The sequence below is a fragment of the Channa argus genome, chromosome 16 (assembly GCF_033026475.1).
Source record: "Channa argus isolate prfri chromosome 16, Channa argus male v1.0, whole genome shotgun sequence".
Classification (NCBI taxonomy): domain Eukaryota; kingdom Metazoa; phylum Chordata; class Actinopteri; order Anabantiformes; family Channidae; genus Channa; species Channa argus.
The window spans coordinates 11285662-11309138 of record NC_090212.1 but is presented as its reverse complement, the minus strand read 5'-3'; the positions used below and the strand labels follow the sequence as shown (position 1 = coordinate 11309138).

The following is a 23477-nucleotide window of genomic DNA, read 5'->3' as shown; positions in this document are numbered from 1 at the left end:
ACATTTACCTGTGGAAATGTCTGGGCCTGTAGAGTTGCTGCACAATACAATGCTCAGGTTACTGTTAGTGTTTCCATCTATCAAATGTCTGAATGCCACACTAACGGTCGGTAGATAATCTTATCTCTGAATAACTTGTTAGGTAAATTAACACATGGCCACTGATATATAGAAATAATTGGTGTTAAATACATGGTGTATTTGAATCTGTTGCATCATGGTTGTTTTACATAAGGACTTTCCCCTGTTTGTCTATTTAAGATGAGTAATTACTTGCAAAGAAGCAAAGCAAAGCATCATCAGAGGCTGCACTTACCCTGGTGCCTCAGTGGTAGTTTGAGAGATGGCAGAATATACACTGGACGTTCTGCTTTCATTCAAATCAGCTTTACATTAAAGAGAGAGTGTGTGTTTGTGCGTGTTTGTGTGTGTGTGTGTGTGTGTGTGTGTACATCAAGTTCATGTAAATATTTTTCTGTAATCTGTGTTCATTTATACACAGCTCATAGAGCAGCTATTCTAGCATGAAATGAAATCATTGTTGGCATGTTTTTCCTTCAGATTTTCAGTCTTCCCCATATTGATACAACATCATTTGTGCCTTATTAATATTGTTAATGTCCTTTGTTGCAATAAGGTGATGATGATTGGCTGTTAAAATGCGAAGTAACCTAATGTGTATATCTTGTATATACAGTACAATCAATTACACAATTTTGTTCCACATCACTAGTAATTCTCATGTTCTTCTCCCAAGGAGCTTCATAGCCCTTCAATCTTCTCTACGTCTCAAGGATGAGGTAGTCATGTATTTCCCCTAGTGAGTTTTTAGTAGGAACATATATGAAATATGTATAAGGCAAAATGAAAACTGAAATGGGGCCTGAGATTCTGACATCTAAAAGCATTAACTACCCCCTGGGACATCATAACAAGTCATAACTGTAAAAGTCTAATTAAGTCATGTGCATCATACACTTGTTGTGAAGTGTATGATGCACATGTTGGGAATAATAAAGGTCTCTTTAATTAGACTGAATGGTCACTAATAACCACAGCTCAGGGCTAAAACATCAGTTATGTTGTGAAGCAAAACACACACACACAAACACTCCATCAAGAATCCCAGAATCCTATAACACCTGACAAATACAATGACCCGTTTCATTGTGTGTGTGTGTGTGTGTGTGTGTGTGTGTGTGTGTTGTTAGCATGCTTGGAAGTGTTTTAGGAACTGCAAAGTCCCATGCTGGTCTGCCATGCCCTCAGTGTCTGCAACTGTTTTTACTGTAATCAGTGGGAAACAGAGTGATACCATCTAACCCCAGTCTCAGCAAAACTCTGCAAACCATCACAACCATCTGGCTCCTTGGATTCTGAAACATTCCCAGGATAAAGCTATTTATTACATATAAGAATTAATTTAAGAAAGACAGAGTTAGAAAGTCCCCGATGAGGCTGTTTTAGCACAAGAAACCACAAATGATCGGTTACACAGCAGGGAAGACAATCCCACAATGTCAATAAAAGAATATTTGTTGATAAGAATCATCTGGCCTCCAGGTAGAGTTGAGTGGATGTAAATAGTCCTACACAGGTCCCATCACTTTCAAACCTCAACTGCTCTGTGTGCACATATGCATGTCTCTGTTAGGGACAAACACTAACAATGTGATAATGATCTTCAAACGCATTACAACACTCTTTCATTGTTCGTAAAGGCCCGTCCACTGTTTACCCAACAATAGCGAGCTTTACTAAAGCCCCTGAACTTCAGCTGCACCTGAACTGACAGTCCACTGTGACTCAAACAGAGCTCAGTACAGTTACAAGCACTGTCAGACAAGTGCTCACACGTTTCTAAAGTGGGGATAGATTTGCATCTTATTTCCATCCCAGTTAAAAGCCTGGAATGAGGCGGGATGGTGTTAAAATCCAACTGTTTTCTAGGATGAGGGAAAGGATAGGGGAAGGGAAGCGGGAAAGAGGGATGGGGCATAGGATGGGGGTGGAATTGACAGTAATGACACAAAGCATCCTGGAGGGCTTGAGTCGTTGGAAACTGTTGGAAACTGCTCCATGTGCATCCAAATAGCACTGACACGTTTGGCTTTTGATTGTCCACCTGTCTGTCGTTTATTACAGTGCTTTATTTTTCCTATATATCTTTGAGTCTCTCTCTATCTATCAAAAAGTCATGAGATCATCTCTTCGCCTCAGGCTACTGAACAGTAGCAACTGCTGAAATCCTGGCCTGGGCGTTGGTTCTCTTTTGATAGAGATGTTAATTAAAACAAAATGCTTGCAATGATTCAAAAATGCAGATGAATATTCTAGATGGGAATAATTACCCTGGATTTTTATTTTTTAATTTCTGCTTTTATAAGTAAGAAGTAAGTTTATTTACGTATAACCTCTAATCAGATGTTGTGTCTTCAATGATAAGAATCAAAGGAAAGACATAATATCAAGGTACGAGATGAAAGTACTACATTAATAAGTACAACTAGACATGGGCAAGTGTAAATAGGTGGTTCTTGAGGTAATTTTAAAGGCCTCGAGAGTGTAAAGCCAGCAGAAACAAGGACTTCATGTCTGGAGAGAGAAAAACCCAGCAAACCCAGAAAACACTTACTGAGACCTACTGGTGATTTAAGACCTCTGCAGTGTAGTGGTAATGACAGGTCTCTTGCCATTTATAGCTTTAAATGTAATTAAAATAATATGAAATATGATTTTGAGTATGGTGGCCAGTGTAAAATGAATAGAACAAGATCGGAATTGTATTAAGAAGTGGCTGGAAACTTTGCAGCAACACTTAGCCACATGTAAACAATTCAGAGAATAAGTGAGGAAGGAATTACAATAGACTAGACCTCTGCAGCACCTCTGTTTATCAGCATAAACAAAATGGATACATGTATTTGTACTTTCCCTCAAGTGAAGGACCTGTCAGCTTTATCTTCCACATCCGGTGAACAATTCTAGATGTTTCTTTAGGTCTGATCTACCTTATATCTGCTTCAACTGAAATTTGGGCTCACTGCACTTTGTTTAGTCAGCATCTTGTCAGAGCCCACTAACAGGAGTCCAGCCTCCCCTCTCTCTCTCCCTCTCTCTCACACACACACACACAGACACACACATAGAAATACAAAACTGCACACATACATTCTCATATTATCCTATGTCCTCAGTTCAAACACAAACAAGCTCCAGGTGTCCTTCCATTGGGATAAATAAACAGTAAACCAGGATCCAGGAGGGTGTGTGTCAGAGAGAGAGGGAGAGTGAGAGACTGAGAGAGAGAGAGAGAGTGTGTGTGTGTGTGTGGGGGGGGGTAGTTTAGATAGTATCTATCTCTGTAAGTAGAAACTTTAGTATGGGTGATAGCATCTTCTAAGCCACCCTCACGTTTGTTTTCATTCAGGGTGTTTCTTTTCATCTCATGTTATTGGTTTTAATTTGTACATTTATGTTTATTTTTGTCTTTTTATCACATTCAGCACACAGAGACTTGAAGAGGATTACAGACAATAAGGGCAATGTGAATACCACTTGCTACTTACTTGTAAGTCGCTTTGGATAAAAGCCTCTGCTAAATGATTATATGTAATTGTAATTGAACACTGCCTGTCACAGCAGCTCAAGATATATATACTATACAGGTTTTGATTTTCTATGCCAGGCTTTAGTGCATTCCTGTGTAACATACCATCCTGTCGGAGACAGCATTAACTGCATTTAGTGTAAAGAGCTGTCCCCACCCTCACTCCAATATTAATTTACCACTTCATTTTCACATTTTATAAATCTTTGGGTTGCATGCGCTAATGTCCCTTATTCTTACCTGCAAATCTGCAGGCTGATAGTGATCTGTCAATTGGGAGAATGTAAACAACAGTGACACAAGTGGGAGTATTCATAAAATGATGACACACATTTCAAACCGCAAATTGTCCCAGATCACATTTTGGCAAGTAAAAAAAGAAGAGAATCTTTCTATTCTCTGTTTGCCACCACAAACAATACAATTACTACTATAGCCTTTTTGAGAATGCACCAAACTGATTTAAGTGACCCACTGCAAACAGTTTTTCAAGTCTTCTAATTTCCTACAAAAAAGACAATTACTCTGGAAGCATGTTATCACTGGATCTCTCAATGGCCAGTACAAACAGGAGAAATGATTACATCAAGCAAAATTTCTTTCACTGTGCATGTGGGTGCCTGACTTAAAAACCTGTCAGCATTTCCTTTAAAGTCATCTTCATCTTTGACATCATAAATTGAGTCAGTTTTTAGAATCAAAGCAATGACAGGCTATGTGTTAACTTACATTAAACGATGCATGCAGTAATTCTGGTTTTGCACAGCTAATTACAGCAACTATCATACATATTAATAAGCATATACCCACAAAGTATTCTTACTTTACACACATTAATAATTAATTTACAAGCACATGGTTTTTCTTTTCCCCAGACTTTAATTTTTTAAAACTTTGCAGTCGTTTAATCAATCACGTTTTTAACTTTAACCCTTCCATAATCGTTTTTTAAGTCTTTGTATCAATAATCCAAAACGATCAAATCACAGCTGCAAAACCCTGTTCTTCCACTGGTTCAGCCACAGCTCCAGGTAGGCCACCAGGTGAGCCAATCACGTCCTCAGAGGGGGTAATTGACAGAGAGACCCCGCCCTCCCATGCACCTGTAATCCAATCCGTGGCCCTGTCACAGGTAAAACCGGCCTCAATTTCTCAGCATTGCCCCCAAAAAGCGAGAAAAGCCGACAAAACCCGTTCTCTTAGTAGGGGAGACCTTGTTTGTTGCCGCGGCCCTCATCCAGCGTTTGCGGCGGAGTTCACCACGGTAAAGAAGACGGATCGGATTTTCAGTACCAACTAGAAAGTCCAGTTCGACCGACCGAGATGTCACAGGAGCATGACAAGTAAGTTGTCCTGACTCTCCACTTTTAGCCTGCAGAACGAGCTGGTTGTCACTATATAACTCTAAATGTTTTGCAGGATATTTGTGCTCTCTTTTTGGATTTTGGGTTGGATTTGAGTCCATGATACACACGGATTTAAAAAGCCGAAGTTGCGCTGTGGTCCACCTCTGACCTCCAGCTGCTGTCTCTTAACATGTCTTCTGGTATTTGTGTAGACTTTAAACGTTTTTAGTACTGTGGTAGCTCTTGGTTTGTTTTCCTAAGGTTCACTCTAAGTCTGGCTGCCAAGCCCGAAAGTGACTATATCTCATTTCCCATGGTGTAACTCCGCTGATTTCACCTGTCATGTTCAAGCCTGTACAGGTGTATCTCCACCTGTCGTGCGAGCAGAGGCGCATGTTAGAATGAAAACTGTCCCGTGATGGCGATGGGCGGTTTAGTGTTTGATTTTGCTTTAAGCTCTAACAGTTATGTGGATAGTGTGAATAATATTTGTTCAGGAATAAGACCTGGACCTCAGCAGGGAGCTGTCACCTAAAGACAACTGTCTCTTTAGATGTTTTTGCGTATATGTAACAGTCGGATCAACAGCTCCCTAAAAATCTATAAAGTTAATTATATTTTTTGTTGTGAGTTGTGATCAGTTGTCTATATTCTGTATGTTTTTTTGAGGGCAGTGACAAGGAGACTTTTGAGGGGAGTGAAACTGTACACCTGTTAGGCGTTGGCCCGACAGACAATGTAAGCAAGCACTGGGGTATATGAGGTTTTAGTGGATTTTACTCCACATGAGTCACATGTTTTTTTAAATTAATGAAGCACGAATTAGCGAGACTGTCTAAACGTTTATACAGAAAAACAGATATTTGTGTTTTTTGTGTGTCTGTGTGTTTGTGTGTGCTTATGCACATAACAAATTATTTTAATGTGATTTTTGTGAAGTGATGTTGCCTTACTGCTTCTAAAAGTAAAATGTAATTTTGATCTGAAAAACAAACTCTCCTTTGTTTTAGTGAAGGATTACATTTCCATAGAGTTTTATTTGCAAAAACTAATGAATCTTATCAGGTTGCATTTTTTTTTTGAATAGCACAATTAGATATAGGATTACTAATTATCACTTTGACCATTGAGAGTGAAAAAGCTGTATTTGTTGTAGCTACCCAACGTGGAAACTGAGCCTGTCCATTTACACTTCGTCATAATTACTTGGTTTTGGCATAAACTCTGGAGATGGATGATAGAAGATGCTTTACTGGTGCATGCTTTTCAAGTAAAACTGATGATCTTAATGAAACTTTAATAACAAAGCCTGACTAATGACTTTACTTTGTTTTAGTCATTAGTCTTAGCACCTCTATGTAAACAGAAGCTCAACAAACATTTAAATTTACTGTAAGCGGCAACGTCACTGTTTAAACATTCAGTATTGTTTCACTCCTTCAACCTAAGTCCTAATTTTTCATTTCCATTTAAATTTAAGGCTTTCACCTGCCTTTACTCAGCTTAAATTAACATATTTAGATCACAACAAAAACAAGCTGGTGTATTTTTATCAGTCCCTCTCAGTTCTGTTCACAAAATAAACCTCACAAGATCGAAGAGGAGGGCGAAGATACAGGCTCGGCAAAAAAAAACGTGATTGTTTTTCACAAACAGGTTTCCGTAAAAAACAGTAGCACAGGGGTGTTAAAACACAGGAATGTAGCAGAGTCAGATGCGTCACTTGCGGTCAGCCCCTCGACCAATGAGTGTTTCCCGAGCTGGAGTCGTCACACTGGACGAGCCTGTAGAGCATCTTTATCTCAAGACACCTCTGCAGTTCGATGGCTGAGATTTGTTGCACAATCATGGAAAAGCTTGAACAACAGGTCTCATAGATAAAGAACATCTACATGGTTGATCTTTGTCTTATAACCTGTTTGTCTGTTTTGAACAAGGGTGTGATTGTAGGATTTGACTTTGTGAACTCATACACAGTCAGTAAGAAGAATCAATCTGTTGAATGCTTGAGGAGACAATCAAGGGAGATTAATTTTAGATCCCAGATCCCATACCTGCTTTTTTAAACATGTAAATGTTCAAGTACTAGTGACCATGCAGTTTTATTGTCATAACACAGGCATTCTGCATTAACAGAAACATTGATCTCTTAATAACTGGTTCGTACACAGTAACTCATAAAACCATCTTCTCACAGTAAGCGTGCAGTCCTGGTCTTCCAGAACGAGCCAGGTTATGGCGGCCAGCGTCGTTCCTTCACAAACGAAGATGAAGCGTGGAAATCGTTTCTGGAGAACCCACTGACAGCCGCCACCAAGGCTATGATGAGCATAAATGGAGACGAGGACAGTGCTGCTGCTCTCGGCCTGCTCTATGATTACTATAAGGTATCAAATGTCAGAAATTACTTTAATGTTGTTGAAACATATAGCTTTAATTTACAGTGGGTCTACGTGCAATTACCAAATCTTTTCCTATATGATTTCTGTTTACACTGACCGCTGACCATTGAGCAACATCTGTGAGACAGAGCTTATGTCATGTAACTGATCTAGCTGCCTATACAGACAGCAGGGTGACCCGAGTCGTTGGATGTGATGTGGTCAGATGCTGAGCGGCTGTGTTTACCCTCCTATACAGGTGCCCAGGGAAAAGAGAACAATACCCCAGAGCAAGCCAGATGCGCTGGTCTCTGATGTGGATCCCAACAAAAGGTAAGCAACAGCACTCACATGATACTAACCCCCATTTAAAAATAAAAGTGCTGCAGTGGGGAACCATGACATGAAGGGAAAGGAGAGGTTGAGCTGAATGTTGTGGAGTGCAGGTCAGCAGCCCATTTATTAAGATCTGTGTAAATCTGATCAAATAGTTATCTTAAAGCTTAACATAAAACCCCAGGCTTTATAAGCATGGCTTCATCAGATACTCTCACTGAGATCAGCAACAGAAACAGTTGGTTGTGCAGCTAAACAAAAATGAAGCTAATTATTTTTTAAAAATCACATGAACACATCACTTAAATACAAAGTAGAATGAGTTAAAATAACAAAAAATATTTGTAAAAAATATAAATACATACATATATATATAAACATATACTAAGATATACAATAACATAATATGAGTAACAATATAAGTGTCAAAGTCATTTTTGAGTATTGTAGTGTGGAGTAGTACAGATTACATAACACAAGTTTTTACATTTTTCAGGTTTTGGCTAATAGGACTCAACAAGATTCAAATGAGGGAAGATTTCTAAAGTAGTTTAGACACTTTGTGAGCAGAGCTTTAATTATTATTTTAACACCAAAATACAACATGCTACTGTTAATCCAGTACTGCATATGTGCTATTTTCTATTGTTACAGACACCAGATTCAGACCGGGCACTCCATAGCTCCACTCCAAGAAGCTAGTATGGAGAACAGGATCCAGGTCCTTAAGGGGCCCTTCAATATTCTTCAGCTGGCCCCGGAAAAGAGAGCCCATTTCCATTCACCAGGTCTGTTCAGAGTCATTAACATAAACAGATGCAAGTGGCTTAGAAACAGAAAATGTGAAATTGATGTTTTTCGTCTATTCAGACACGACCGTCACAGTTTCTATTGCTGCTGTGCCAAATTACCCACCCGTCAAGACGGAAGTGCCCACTCATGGCTTCTCAGTGACCGTGCCAAACAACTGCGCCGAAACCGACAGCCATGTGGCTGCCTTTGACCGCCAGCTTGCCCACAACACAGTCCAGTTCAGCCCCAGCAATCAGGCTCGCACGCCCCCCGACACTACCTTCTCTGAGAGTTTCAAAGATGGTTCCCAGGAAGTGAGTGTTTTTATCCCCCTCTTTCTAAACCTCGCTAATGCTTTCCCTATAACCTCCCCTCCTCCTCCTCTCCTTCACTTTCCTCTCCTTTCCTCTCTCAGATCTCTCCTATCAGACAATAGGATATTCACCTGATCCCATGGAGCCAGTGGTGGGCTCAGCCTTCCCTGGTTTTATTTGAACTTGCCAAAATAGCAGCCAGTGTGTTATTATGCCATTGTCTCACCAACACAATAAAATGCTGTACTTTTCTCGTACAATAGCCAAAGCCCTTTCTCTCTCCTCTTTTTAACCTGGAGGGGGATTACCTTAGAAAAGAGTAACCCAACAAAACCACAGTGCAGGAGGAGGTGAGGGGGGTTAGCAACACAGCATAGGGAGATTTTAAGTGAAACAAATGAGATGAGATGAGACAGAAGAAAAGCCTAATAAAATGTACACAAACTGTAAAGAGTGGTGGAAGGAAGAGAAAAATCCTAAGAAGCACTATCATTTAAATACCTAATTTAAAAAAAAGGAAAATGTATGATTTACAATAGAAAAAAAGTGGCTGTTTAGCATCTTCTTTTTCCTGTTTCTTACTTCACACTTTCAGCCTTTTCTCTATGTTTTTCTTTGTGTGCTGCAGGTGTTTTCCTTCCCAGGGGATCTCCAGTTACGCATGACCTCCATGACGCCTGAGGACTACAGTCAGTTTGACACCGTGCAGGGGTAAGACACTCTGCCACGGGCCCACCGTCCAACTATATTCAGCTTCTGACGCAAACTCAGTATTGCCTCATTCATCTGAGTCACTGGGGAGATGCCTGACTCCCCTCTGTGTGAAAGACAAGAGGCTGCATGCACTGGCTTTACCTGGCCCTGTCTCACACCGCTCTGATTTTAGGTCACAGTTTAGCTTGGGCAGATCAATGAGGCATGCCATAATAGGGATAAACATACGGTTTAATTTCTGTCTGATGTCAAACTTATTAAACCTATTAAGATTAATTGAAGTTTTACTTGCTTAGTGTTTTTCACTCAACTCAACTCCCTTCTTTATTTTCTTGTATTTTAGGAATAACTTTGAGTATACTCTTGAGGCGTCCAAGTCTCTGCGTCAGAAGACAGGTGACGGGACGATGACATACCTCAACAAGGGCCAGTTTTACCCAATCACCCTCAGGGAGATTGACAACAAAGGCATTCAGCAACCCATCACCAAAGTCAGAGTAAGAAAGAATGATAAAATAAGCCTGTATTACCCAACACCCTAGTGCCGGTAATGACATGATACATATCATCATTAAGCTGTATTTGTATGTGCGATGTAACATTTCCAGAGTGTAGTGATGGTGGTGTTTGGAGAGGAGAAGTGCCGAGATGATCAGCTGAAACACTGGAAGTACTGGCACTCCAGACAGCACACTGCCAAACAGAGGTGTCTCGACATCGGTACGAACCACTGCAGTCAGTCTTTTTATGATTTACTTGTTAACTCAGAGAAGAAGTTTTCTTCTGTACTTTTTTATTTAAGCATTTACAGTGTTTTGATGTGGACTTCTGGTGAAAATCTGGTTTCTGAATGAATTTTGGTGCAATTAATATGCTTTTGATATTGTTTGTCAAGTTTTATATCTCATTCTACTGCTTAACAAGATTAATAAACTTGTTTGTTGTTACAGCTGACTACAAGGAGAGCTTCAACACCATCGGCAACATCGAAGAGATTTCCTACAATGCTATATCCTTCACCTGGGACACTAATGAGGAGGCCAAAGTAAGACAATCGGAAAACATTACTGTACACACACAGACACACAGCAGCACATTTGGATAAAAACAAAAATCTGATTTATGAAAGCTCTTGTTTCCGCTTTGGTGTTCATGGAAAAACAAGTACGATGTTTGGTTCTCAGGATCACTGGTGACCCAAAGTCTTCATGTACTTCCTTCTCTTGTACTCTTAATATGAGCCCTGAACTTTTCACATAAATACACTTAAACACTTAAGCCAAAAATAGACTGTTCCTCTTATTTAAGACCCCCTGTGGTATTTGCCACAGACTGGAATTAAGGGTTCAGGTGTTCATAACCCTTTTGTTGGTGATCATCAGCTACTTTGTTCGTTGTGATCCACTGAAATAGTCGTTAAACAAAAATAGGGGCTTAGATAGAGGAGTGAGGATGCTGTCACGTCATCACACCACCTCTTGTGTTTATTTAGGTTGCGTAGGGACATAGTGTGTGTGTGTATGTGCGTGTGTCTATGTAGTTTTCCTGCGGTCTGCACACATACGCTCTTGACTGGTTCAACCTGCTTTGTCACTGCTGTTGTAATGCAGCACGTTAAGATATTTCTGAAACATCAGACCAGAGCAACAAAGAGCGCAGGAATGAAGAAAACCCAGCAGGGTAGGTGACAACCTGATTGGTCAGTTGGCAATTAAAATATTGTCCATTGGAAAGGAAAGGTGACAGAAAGGAGGAACTCTTGTCTGGTCGTCCACTCTTAATGTTTTACAATAGTTGACACAGTTTCTCCATCAACCTGGGATGGATGATGACTGACTGGTTAAAAAACAAAGTGACAAGATGGCGCCATGGATCATCTCCAGCGCTGTGCTCTCTGTAGGCTGCGCTTAAGATAAATTAAGTCAGACACACACACACACACACACACACACACACACACACACACACACCCACACACACACCAGGATGTGGGTCCAACTGTCTCCTGACTCCAGGCCTGTGTCCATAAGATGTTTACCCTTGTGTGTGTTCATGACTTCCCTGTCTGTGTGTTTTCAAAAGCCGGGCTGTTTGATCGTCTCATCCATGTGGTGTTAAATAACACATGAAGATGTGTGTATGTGTGGGTTTTCCTACGGGGGTTTACCCTGCAGTATATATGTAATTGTGGTGTATTTGCAAAGGGCAGCACATCCCTTATATTTACCTGCCCTAAGCCAATTCACTGGAATCTTCCATTTCTTTTCTGCAATTCTTTGTGGGTTTTAGCACAATTTAAAAAGGGTTGCAATGTCACAAGCACCTACAAAAATCAATATTTAACTTTGCGCCTAAGTTGAGAGATTGTACTTATAAATCACAGAAAATATTGTTGATTTAAAGATTTTAAATGCTAAGTGCACAGCAATCCAAATATTTTTACAAAGATATGTTATTTTTACAAAAAAGTTGTTGACCTCTTCAAAATATGTGTATTATGTGCAATATCTGCTATTTACACCTTGGATGCTCTCTGTTAGGTGTTTCCAGCGTTCTGTTATGATGTGTGTTTTGTTGACACAATGATAACCTGTTTTCAATACAAGCACCATGGGACAAAGGAGTGTCTCCACGTTGTGCCTGTGATTACTAAAGGTGATCAGTAGAGGGCAACACTCAACACTGAATGCACTCTGTCCCTGAGAGGCCTCCCATGCAGAATGACTTTTTAATTATACAGTGATACTAACATAAGTGCCAAACTAATCAAAGTCAAAACTGTAGTGTCCTTGTGATTTAGTTGTAGCCATTGAACAATGAGATAGTCTCTAAAGCCGCCTTCTATATAACTAAGAAATCTTTTTTTTATGGTTAATTTCTCTGACTTTTACTGGTGAAATTGGACATTTTCTCTTTGCCATCTGTTTCCTTTGCCTTTGTCTCATTTGTGCTGTCTTCTTCCTTCTCCCCATCTGAAAAGATCTTCATCTCAGTAAACTGCCTGAGCACAGACTTCTCCTCTCAGAAGGGGGTGAAGGGTCTTCCTCTGAACCTGCAGATTGACACCTACAGCTACAACAACCGCAGCAACAAGCCCATCCACCGCGCGTACTGCCAGATCAAAGTCTTCTGTGACAAGGGCGCTGAGAGGAAGATCCGAGATGAGGAGAGGAAGCAGTCCCGCCGGAAAGGGAAGATGACCGATCTCACCCCTAGTCTAAACTGTGAGTCACTCAGGAACACTTCATTCTTTAATATTTTCAAACAGGGGATTTGAGAACAATCCGATCTAGTTTTCTTTCTGACTCTTCAAATGAGTATTACTCATCTGTGTTGAAAAACACATTAGAAACTAATTTCATTTAGACAAAATACAATGATACTGTAGGAGCCATTATACATGTCATTAGAAAACAAGTCATGAAGACGGGTTCAGATACGATGGCACTAAAAACATTTCAAATTATGGGAAACATTTGAAACTGTGCAGCTAAAGAGCCAGATAATTCCCTAAGCAAAATAAGTCAATATTAGATTTATATTACAGTAAATGTTTCAGTAAATGTTACTTTTTATCTGTATTTTCTGAAAATACATATTATTATCATGTTACATACAGATTTGCTGTATTAACTGTATGAAGTGATACAGTGCCAGTGTTGTTCCAACATGTTGTGCTGCCCTCAAGTGGCCATAAAAATCCAGATTTAAAGCCTTTTTAAATTTTATTTATCGTTGTGACCTTTTTTTCTTCACAGTTGTGGATGTCAAAGTTCCCATCCTCCAGAAACGCAATGATGTGACTATCTTCAAGATGATGACAGATTATGAGACCCAGCCTGTTCTTTTCATTCCTGACATTCATTTCTCCACCTTCCAGCGCCATGTAAGTGCAAATCACAGACACAATTGTTAAGTAATGCACAGAATGTTTCTTTGTGTATATAATTTCTGGGATCTAACATGTTTTTGCTACGGTTATGTATCACTCATAGCATCTTAGGTGCCCCATAAACAGTTTGTTTTTCATCTTCCACCCACTCATCAGCCAGCTGGGCTGAGGTGACCTCTTGCTTTGTAGCTGGCAGGAACAGCGAGTTCTGGTTTCAAGCTTCGATATGAGTCCCATGTACTAATGCCTGCACTTCAGACTGCTTACTCACAAGATGAATCATTTACCAGTGACTCAATACAAACCTGAGAACTACCTGTACTAGCACCTCGTTCTCTTCATATGCCCAGGACAAAGGAAATAGGTCAATTTGGAGTTAAAGAGAGTACTGCAGTTTAGTTATTGATGTGCTGATATTGTGCTGTATGTATGAGATAAGAGACAGACAGAGCAGAAAAAACACTCAGCAGTAATAGATAACCAACACCCTGTGCATAAAAGCTGGATCATGCATGAAGTGTGTCATGCTTTCATCAGTGTCACTTTGCTCCTTCTTTTCAGGATGAGGATGTCATATGACAGCCACAGGGTTGCACATCAATCCGGTTTTTAGGTATCATGCCGATTTTCTCTAAGGAGACATGAATGATGAGCTGGTTTATTTATATTGAACATAACTGCAGGAAAAAGGATTTTCCCTCATTGAGAAATTTCTCTATTTGTGAACTTTAGGCACCCCCTGCTGGTCACGTTTAGAGCATCTCCCCCTGAGCACAAGAACTAAAACTAAGCTTTCACCCCCATTACCACTCTCACTTAGTTTACTCTACTAGCAGCAAGGCTTGGGGGTGGACAGGAAGTTATTTTTGGTGTTGCCAGTGTCAGCAGACCTGATTGAACTGTGCACGCTGAGCTATCAGTTTCTGATAAACTCTGAGCTTACTGGGGTCTCTTTCTAAATATATTCTAATAACACTGGTGTCTGCAAAAGCCTTAAAAAACAGCAGGTTTCCAAGAATTAAATAAAACCCCTGAGCTCATACATGTCTTTAAATAATGATTAGGTTTAATCCATTCGCTGAGAACGTTCAGAAGGAAGGTGTATAAAAATTGTGTTTTTGCTTTTATATTTTTTAGGCAATATTCACTTCTTCCACCAGTTTTTTTATATCACATATGACAGTACATTTCTCTTTATAATATCATTTGTGATCTGTTGAATTTTAACTGTTGCTTTTAGTATCTACAAATGTCTAAAAATCTAAAATCTGATCTTGTCTCCAAAACAAAACCTGTGACCCCCTGTCAAGGGGTACTGTGATTACTATTTTCCACCTGTATCTGCAGGCTTTGCTCCACACATAGAGTATACAGCTGTATTGTTGTTTGTGTTGACAGTTAGCACTTCTCAGTGATAAGGAAAAAGTCAACACAGAAAACTTTTTGGACGTGGCTACTAACAGCTTTTGAACTGGTTGACTTACTTAGCCGTCAACATGAAGAGTTGGAAGTTGCTGGTGTAAAGTTTGATGATTAAAACTATGTTAAGGGCATTTTAATGTCAGATATGATCATTTCAAAGGCTATATTTTCTGTAAATGTTTGGTTTGTTTTTTACTTTTATGTTCCATTTGAATAACTTTCTGTCTCTCTGTTTCTCTCTCAGCCTTTCCCAGCAGAAGAAGGAGAGGATAGGTGAGTTCATTGAAACCCTTTCTCATGTGCTCTTTTCAAAATTGCTTTTAAATGTTTTGAACCCAGACAACTTTTGGTACCTTCCCAGTAAAAAGGATACAGAGATACATATATTGTTTCTAGGAAAGTGTGTGGACCTTTGAGTGCAAACATGAGTGCATGTGAGTGTTTGTCGTTTAGGTTATTAAAGCAGGATTTTGTGTTGGTCCATTATAGCTCAGGCATGAAGAGATTACCCTTCAGTGATGATGAGTTTGGTTCACCCGCAAACAAGATGCCAAGAGTGGAGGAACCAAAGAAAGGTACTGTGTCTCTCTGTGTGTCTGTGTGTGTGTGTGTGTGTGTGTGTCTTTTTCACATGCTGATCAATGGTCTTTGAACTGTGTTCTTCTCTAAATAAGTCAGTGTGTTAAAGTGCATGCACATGCATGTACGTGCACATGTGTTTGCTGTGGGCGATACCACTTCTCTGGGGCCATGTGATTATTCCAGGTCTTTCAATAGACACTTATGTTCCATAGGCCTCCACTGACCCAACCAAATACCACTGATCGCTATGTGCACACATGTAAACAAGGTTGTGCCCTTTACTCCATATTCTATTCATAGCCACACAGCAGGCTTTTTCCAATACTAAAATATAAAGAAATGCTTTAAAGAAATTCTGTCAGTCACTCAGACATGTCTACAGATATTCAGCATGACAAGTCAGTCAAATTTATCTCTTTTATAGGCAAAGTTGTATAGTTGGCTTTTTGTACCTAACCTGAATGATTTAAATCATTCAATTTAAAATGAGACATGAATGTAATTATCATACAGTTTAGAATGATGTGATGTAACTCCGATTCAGATCTTTAAATAGAGGCCATATTTAGAGAGCACAAATATCACAAGTTCCTGCAAACAGTTTGAAAAAAACAATATGAGAAAATCAATTTAGAGAAGACAGAGTACAGTGAATGAGAGGTGGGTCTGTCCTTCTGTTTGGGTACAATATGTATGTTTTTACAACCTTCCTGGTGTTGTAAGGTGAATGTGCTTTGTCTGGGCCTTATCCCACTTCTTTGACTCTGGATGATTGCTTATGAAGTTTGGTATTGGGAGTATTTAAGTCATATGACTTCCAGCTATATATGTACAAATCTACTAATGGATTAAGCATATGGTAAAAAACATATGTTTAACACATTTGAATGTGTATCCTTGAGCTTTACTGATACAAAATGCAGATGGAAATGCAGTAAAGAATGTTAATGCACAAACCCTGAGACCTGCACAAATGAACAAAAGTATCAATCGACTGTTTGGTCTGACGCAAATGCACTTACTTCTGTCTGAGGTCAGATAAGGGTTTGTTTCCAGTTCATTAGCATATTTGGCTTTGCTTTGATGCCTGTCTTTTTACTACACAGTTCTGCTGTATGTGCGCAAGGAGACTGAGGAGGTGTTTGATGCCCTCATGCTGAAGAATCCCACGCTGAAAGGTCTTGTGGAAGCTGTAAGTTGTCCTAAGTTCATTGTGCTGGAAAAGGCTTGTGCTGCACTTCATGTTACTGTTTCACATGATGGCTTTAGCAAACTACTGCTTGACACCAGGTTTTCTCTCTGTTTAAATGACAGTGTCAGGGTAAATGAGCCTTGACAGGGCCCTCAAATAATGTAGGGTGTGGGTGTAAGAGCAAGGAGAGGGTTAGGGAAAGGGATGTAGCGAGGGTGTAAAGGGTATTAAAAAGGTGCAGGGGGTGATAAAGTCAAGATAGAGGACAAAAGGAGCTGCTAGTTGTAGAAAAGAGGAGGTGGGAGTATCACAGAGTTACAAATAGAGAGGAGGGAGTGTGAAGACACGTGCAGTTAATTTTGCAGTCATTGAGTACTTTTGGAGTACAAGGGTCATGCAATAGTATAACATTGATAACCTTACAGAGGTAAGGGTGATTAGACACAAAACAACAGGCGGTTCTGTGGATAATCTGTGTTGATGTTTTTATTTCTCTTTCAATAATTTTCCTTGATTTGTATTGTTTCACAGATTTCAGAGAAATATGAGTTGCCTCTGGATAAGGTTGGAAAGGTGTATAAGAAGTGTAAAAAGGGGTGAGTATTAGTGGTATTCATACAGTGTCTGAAACCTTGTGAACGTGAACAAATTGACAAACATCAAATACTTTTTCTCAACTTTGTTTTCCTCAGTTTTATTCAAAATTAAGCTGTGGCTGAATTTTCACGCCAATAGTAAAGATGTCAATATAACTCTATGGGCTTTTCCCACATTCACGATTGACTCAACCCTGCTACTTCCCTTTTACAGGGAGGTCACACACAATATAATCACAATAGGTGATTGATTGACATTGCTAAAGTTTGGATATCCAAATATTTGCTTTTTAGTGGGCAGGGATGAAGTACATGACATTAACTCAATATCTGTCTTACAACAGTATTCTAGTTCACATGGACGACAACATCATCAAACACTATTCAAATGAAGACACCTTTCAGATCACGATGGAGGAGCTGGGCGGCATGTACAAACTCACCCTCACTGAAATCTGATTGGACATGAGGAAGTGATGTCATCCTGAACAGAGAGCTGGAGGACAAATTAAGGCGTAGTTTACACGTCCACCTTTGACGTGATGATGGACATGATTCAAAAGTAAAAATCATGTTGTGTCTGTGCTGTATTAGTGTCAAAATGATTTTAAAACACAAAGACCAAAAATACATATTTAAAAAGCAGTAGCTCTTAATAGACAGCAAGTTAAAATTTTAATTAATTTTATGACTTTGGTTGTGAATTAACAAGTCAGGATATTTTTATTTGTCTTTATCCTTGTTTTGTATTTAGTGAGTCTGAGCTGTGCCTCAAATATTAATGCCTTCGTTTGTAAATTTTGTTCAAAATGTGCAGAGCCATTGTGGTGGTGCTATACCTCATGCTATGCAACCAGCATTGTTTCTCACATATTTGAATTTTTTGAGGAGAAACAGCTCACCCTTCCCTTCCTAAAGCAATAGCACTGATTATATTCTGTAAAGTTCGGTATTTGGCCAACAAAATGAAGACAGCAAATTATCGATGGAGCCCCAGTGGTTCAGTGTATTAATACTTAACAACATGGCAGTATTTAGTGTGTAAACTTTCTTCAACCATTATACATCTAGGGTAGAATATTGTTTGATGTATTTTTAGCACAGGGTACATATTGCCTGTGAATGAAATCACTTGATGAGATGGCTTTCCTCACATCAATTAAAATAATAGTCTGTAAGTATTAAAGAGTTAAATAAATAAACTAAATATATTCATAACAATGCTAAAACACACATACCCCTCTATTTGTAGAGTAGTATGATGATTAAAATATGTCAATGAATGTTAAGGGATTATTATAAGATATAAGACTGTTCTGGAAGTGCAATATTATACTTAGGTTCAGACACATTCAGAAAAACTCAATTATTGCCATAACTACAATATATAACACGTACGAACTGGTAAATCAGATTTTTTTATGGAACATTGTATATACCCACTGAAAAAAGGGATCTGTATGAGCCCTCCTTTTGTATCTCAGTACGTAATGTGTATATATTTATTAAGAGAATGGATGTGGGTCATTTTTTACTATATATCCAAATTTCTATTATTCATACTAATTAAATGTTTTTGTTTCTTTTTGTATGAAGTTATTTTACCATTACATGCCAGGGGACAAAATATTATAAACATGCTTTCAATTGTATTGTTGTTGTTTTTGTAAAGAGATTTTACCCAATAAAAGCTCCCCAGTACCTGGTTTGTTTTTGTCTGTTACTTTTTGTTCATACTCATTTCATACATTAGACTTTACACTTAGATTTTTTTAATTGTTTCATTAAATAAAACTAAGTCTGCTGAGGTGATGTTCTATAGCTGAGATTAACTGTGACCGTGCCAGTGTTTCCTTGTCTGTCCACAGGAACAGATGTCTGGGCATCAACTCTAACCCTGTGGGCAGGAAACAGGCATGACGGGCCAGTCTGGTGCAGAGAAACAGTTCTGTCATAAACCTGGCCATAAATTCCAACATAAACACGTGATAAAGTAGGCTACCATTTTCTCTCTTTTTTATAGGAATTGTATTTCAAAAGAGAATGCTCTGTCCACCACTTTGGTCTAAATTGAAATATCTCAACAACTATTAAATGGGCTGACTTTGTATTTGTTCTGCCAGATCATCATGCCTTTGGTTAACTTTTCCTTATAGTGACACCATGATATTGATGTTGTGGTTTTGAATGAAATATATAAACAACTGTTGATGGTTTCAACATGAGATTCAGTGCTGTACACAGCATAATGAGCATTATTGCCTCAATCCAGAGAACACCCGAGTAGGTGTGGCTGCAGACCATTATGAGGCTGTACAGTCAGGCAGAATTATAAAAAACACACTCTGTAAAGGTTGAGGTGTGTAGGTACAGGAAGACCTGAAGATATTTAGTTATAATTTAACTAGCTGACCATGCCAACGTTGTCTTGGCCTGTTGCCCTTAAGTGCAAGGCCATCTGCTCTATTGTTCACTGTCTCTCTCATTCTCCCCATTTGAGGCGTCAGTTCAGAAATGTCCTTGTTTAAACCCACAGCTGGTGTCAAGATGCAGCTTCTGTTCTTCTGTTCAACAGGCCGAGGGAGCTTGGCCAGGCTCACAGCCCACATATAAGGTTTCTCTTTTTTGCCATCATATTTTCTTGCTAACACTTTATTCAAATCTCACATAGCTGATATAACCTGAAACTTGAATGACATGGGATTATCCAAGCTAAGTGATATATGGATATGGGCACTGGACACATTTGGGATGCAGCCCAAACTTTTAATCTCATCATTTGAATGAAAAATCGTTTCCACTTTCAACTTGCTCTGCACATTTCCTATAATCCTTCTCCTGTTTAAAAAGGTTATTGTTGATTTTGTGATTCATTTAAAATTGTACAAATCTACAAGTAATTGTGCTATATGGTATATTCTTTGTGTGTTTATTTTTCCTTATACCAAATATTACTTTTGTACGGCACACAGCCCTTAGCCTAAGTTTAAAATTCTATTCATTTGATACTTGGTCACCATGCTTTCATTATTGAAATTAATTGAAAATGAGAACAACCAAACACCGAGAGTTCATTGTCCATGAACAAATGTTAAATTATTCACTGTTGCATCAATACCTTAAATATAACGGAATCTCACCCATCTCTGCAGTCGCAATGGTGTTACTTGATATTGAGACTACTGGAGACATGGAAGTAAACTCTCTTTTGTTAGATCGACTTAGTCACGTTATATTCAGTCAAAACAATTAATCTCTCTGCTGCTGAGATCTTGACATCTCTGGTGACAGGATAATATACCCCAGGCAGACCAGACATAAATGGACCTGCTTCAATGCTCTTCAAACACCCCATGTTGTGCTCTAGTTGGTTATGGAGAAAACTAAACACATTCCTCCTTCAGCACTAATCGTTTAGTTACCTCTGAGCTACATTCATCCTGTCCCACATTTGTACCTGGACAGTGATAACATGTCCTTTAAATTTCATACTAAATTGACTCTTAGCTAGATTTCGTCAACAACACCAGTACACAAATAGGAAATGAATGCCAAAGCAATGCTATTTTGTGATCATAGTGCTGCATATAGTAATCATGCTCTCCATACAATACTTTGTATGTTTTTTCAGTTTTATTTATCAAAGCAAAGCAGACTTTCAAATTCAATTAAATTCTTACTCACTGAGATAAACAAGTCTGCATTGTCTTTATTGTCTGAGTCAGTGTGTTGCAATATGTTTTTGGATGATTCATAGTAATTTTTATAGAACAACTCCAAAAAAATCCCTCCTCCAGTGAAGTTATTCAGTCACCATGCACGAAATTGGTAAAATATCAGTATGAAATACATTTTTATTGTGCATCTGTGGTTCAGTGTGTAGGTCCTGAAAATAGCTTCTATGATCTATTCAATAGGATTAGAAGTACTCACACTACCGTGCCCACACCGTTACAGCACAACCTGTGTTCTTCCAAGACACTCACACTGTGTTGAGCTTTTATATCATACTACAAATGATTACATGAATATAGTTTGGATACGTTAACCTTAACAGTCAATAAATTAGCGGTTACAAGCAAATTAAATAAACACTGTAAGGTTTACAGTAATCAAATCAGGAAATCACAGCTACACTCAAAGTTTATGCTTCTAAAACACAAAACAAGTATCTAATGACATTCACAAAATGTTGTAGAGCATGTTGAAGAAAAAAGCCTTTTATTTTTATCCCTAGAAAACATATCTAAAACAAACAACATACTAAAAATAAGAAAATTATGTAACAATTTTGTCTGCATATGCTTCTGCTATTAGAAATGAAGTTGAAATGAAGGTCAAAATTCCCACACATACATGTACTGTATACATGTATATCTTCTTTTTAGATTTAACAAAAAAATTTGCTTTACAAGAGAAAATGCACTGTGTACTTTATCTGATGGAATTATGTGACAGGCCTTCAGTCTTAATTTGCTTCTGCTGAAATCTTATTAACTCTGAACACAGGGACAAGTAGCTCAGCAGGTGTCCAGCTTTAATCTGTGCATAAAATCAGCCCATATATCAGCCCATATTTTATTTCTACTTTTGGATGACTTTTATATACAAAAGACTTCATAGAATAATACACAAAGGCCTGAGTCATTTAGAGACTTAAAACTGTTCACAAAACAGTTCAGTAGACTTCTGTAGGTATCTGAAACTTGAGATAATGATTAGAACAGCATATACTTTCATAGACCATTGTGTAGGAAGCCATCGCTTCATCCCTGAGCATGACAACAAAACACAATTGTATTCAAAGTGTATTATTTGATATCACGTTTTTCTGAGCCTTAATCATTAGACACCACACATGCTCAGACTATCTCTAGGGGAGCTCCTCCAGGGAGGCTTCAAACCTGCCTCCTTTACCTCCTGTTGCCAAGACAACAGACGAATTAGCAGCCAGTAAGTCTCATAGCAACAGATTGACTATAGAATCCTAGTCTGACCAATCAGAAGCCAGGTCATTGTACAGTTCTAGAGAGGGGTAGAGCCACATGTTGCCTGGTAAACAAAGCATCCTCCACTACAGTCTTGAGTGTAAGAGATGGGTTATGGTGGTTTATTTTCAAGAAATGTTCATCTATAAATACACAAGAATCGTTCATGAATCTGTTATGAACAATCGAACAATTAAGTCCTTTCCAGCATAAGTAATTCAGTATATAGAAATAAATTATATTTCGATTTTACTAGTAAAAGTAATTGCAAGGTATTCCCACACCTCAACCTGACACAAGTTGTGCTCTTGTACTGCTAGGTGTGTTAACAGTTTATAATAATGAATAACGAATAATGAATCATAATTCACACAATGCATTTTTATTTGTTTATGAACTATCAATCTGCTGATACAATATTACAATGAAATTCACATAAACTTGCCACTTAAAAAATGGAAAAGATTGTCCTCATTTCTGAATTCAAGTCTCCACTGAGTATGAACCACTTCAGCCTCAAAGGGATTGTTTTTTGCAAAAATGTAATTACATTTGTCTATATTAAACCTTGATGAAAGTCACATCCACAAACATTTACAAAGATACCCTTTGCACTGCTTTCCAAATGCTTTGCTTTTGTTGCCATGTGATATTGGTTTATTGTGAGTTCAAAAGTTCAATATTTACCTTTTTATCTCTTATATTTTTTGTACTAGTGCTTGTTTATAGTATGCATATGTGACTTTGGTATAAAATGCTGTAGAGTCTGTGGTAAATATAGGGATTTGTCTCTCCTTGTTTCAGTAAAAGTAGTCACACATATCAACTCTAATTACTTTGGCTTCTCAATTTGAGCACAATAGTTTTTGTGTTAGAATTTTATGCTCTGTTTGAACGTTGGTTGTAGTAAAAAAATCTTTTTTTTTGTTTGTTTGTTTTTAGAACTGTGCTTCTTTATCATGCATTTCATGCTTAAGCAAAGGGGAGAGCTTTGTTTTCTTTCTTTTTTTTCAATTCTGTCCATACCCAGTATTTGCATTGATCTGAAATTTAAAAAGAAAATAAAGAAAACAAAAACAGAGGGGCAAAAGTAAGGATGAAAGAAAGGATGAAAGGAAAGCTAAAGGATCCTTCTTTAGACATGCTCAACACAGCCTGGGATCTTTTTACTCTCTGTGTCCTTTCACCCAGATGCCACTTTGCACAGATTGGGGGGGTTTAGAGTATTTTCTACATATTCAAATTAGCCCATAAAGCAATTGCAACAAATTGAAACATTAATGTCATACAATGTAAAGAAATAGTACAAAAA

At 38.4% G+C, this 23477-nt stretch overlaps 1 protein-coding gene across 5 annotated transcripts; it reads left to right on the top strand.

Moving 5' to 3' along the window:
- The first annotated feature begins 4776 nt into the window (after positions 1 to 4776).
- Positions 4777 to 18883, top strand: grhl1 (grainyhead-like transcription factor 1). Of its 5 annotated transcripts, XM_067480803.1 has the most exons (17): positions 5013 to 5156; positions 5626 to 5694; positions 7154 to 7343; positions 7597 to 7670; positions 8328 to 8461; positions 8544 to 8779; positions 9408 to 9490; positions 9837 to 9990; positions 10102 to 10228; positions 10444 to 10538; positions 12474 to 12717; positions 13252 to 13379; positions 15052 to 15080; positions 15297 to 15382; positions 16496 to 16581; positions 17113 to 17177; positions 17522 to 18883. In XM_067480803.1, exons 3-17 carry the CDS (start codon positions 7278 to 7280, stop codon positions 17634 to 17636), a joined length of 1722 nt encoding a protein of 573 aa, XP_067336904.1. In that variant the 5' UTR covers positions 5013 to 5156; positions 5626 to 5694; positions 7154 to 7277; the 3' UTR covers positions 17637 to 18883. The 5 variants fall into 5 exon arrangements, with proteins under 5 accessions (XP_067336902.1, XP_067336903.1, XP_067336905.1 ...); XM_067480801.1 differs by lacking the exons at positions 5013 to 5156; positions 5626 to 5694 and adding an exon at positions 4777 to 4953; XM_067480802.1 differs by lacking the exons at positions 5013 to 5156; positions 5626 to 5694 and adding an exon at positions 4779 to 4953 and having other exon boundaries at positions 10102 to 10213.
- The last annotated feature ends 4594 nt before the right edge of the window (positions 18884 to 23477 follow it).

What these genes read in the sequence shown, in the direction of transcription:
- grhl1 (XM_067480801.1), top strand. Translation starts at nt 4,934, where the DNA reads ATGTCACAGGAGCATGACAA. An exon ending in TGCTCTATGATTACTATAAG is followed by an intron (nt 7,344 to 7,596) that starts GTATCAAATGTC and finishes CCTCCTATACAG; the next exon opens with GTGCCCAGGGAAAAGAGAAC. An exon ending in TCTCCACCTTCCAGCGCCAT is followed by an intron (nt 13,380 to 15,051) that starts GTAAGTGCAAAT and finishes TTTCTCTCTCAG; the next exon opens with CCTTTCCCAGCAGAAGAAGG.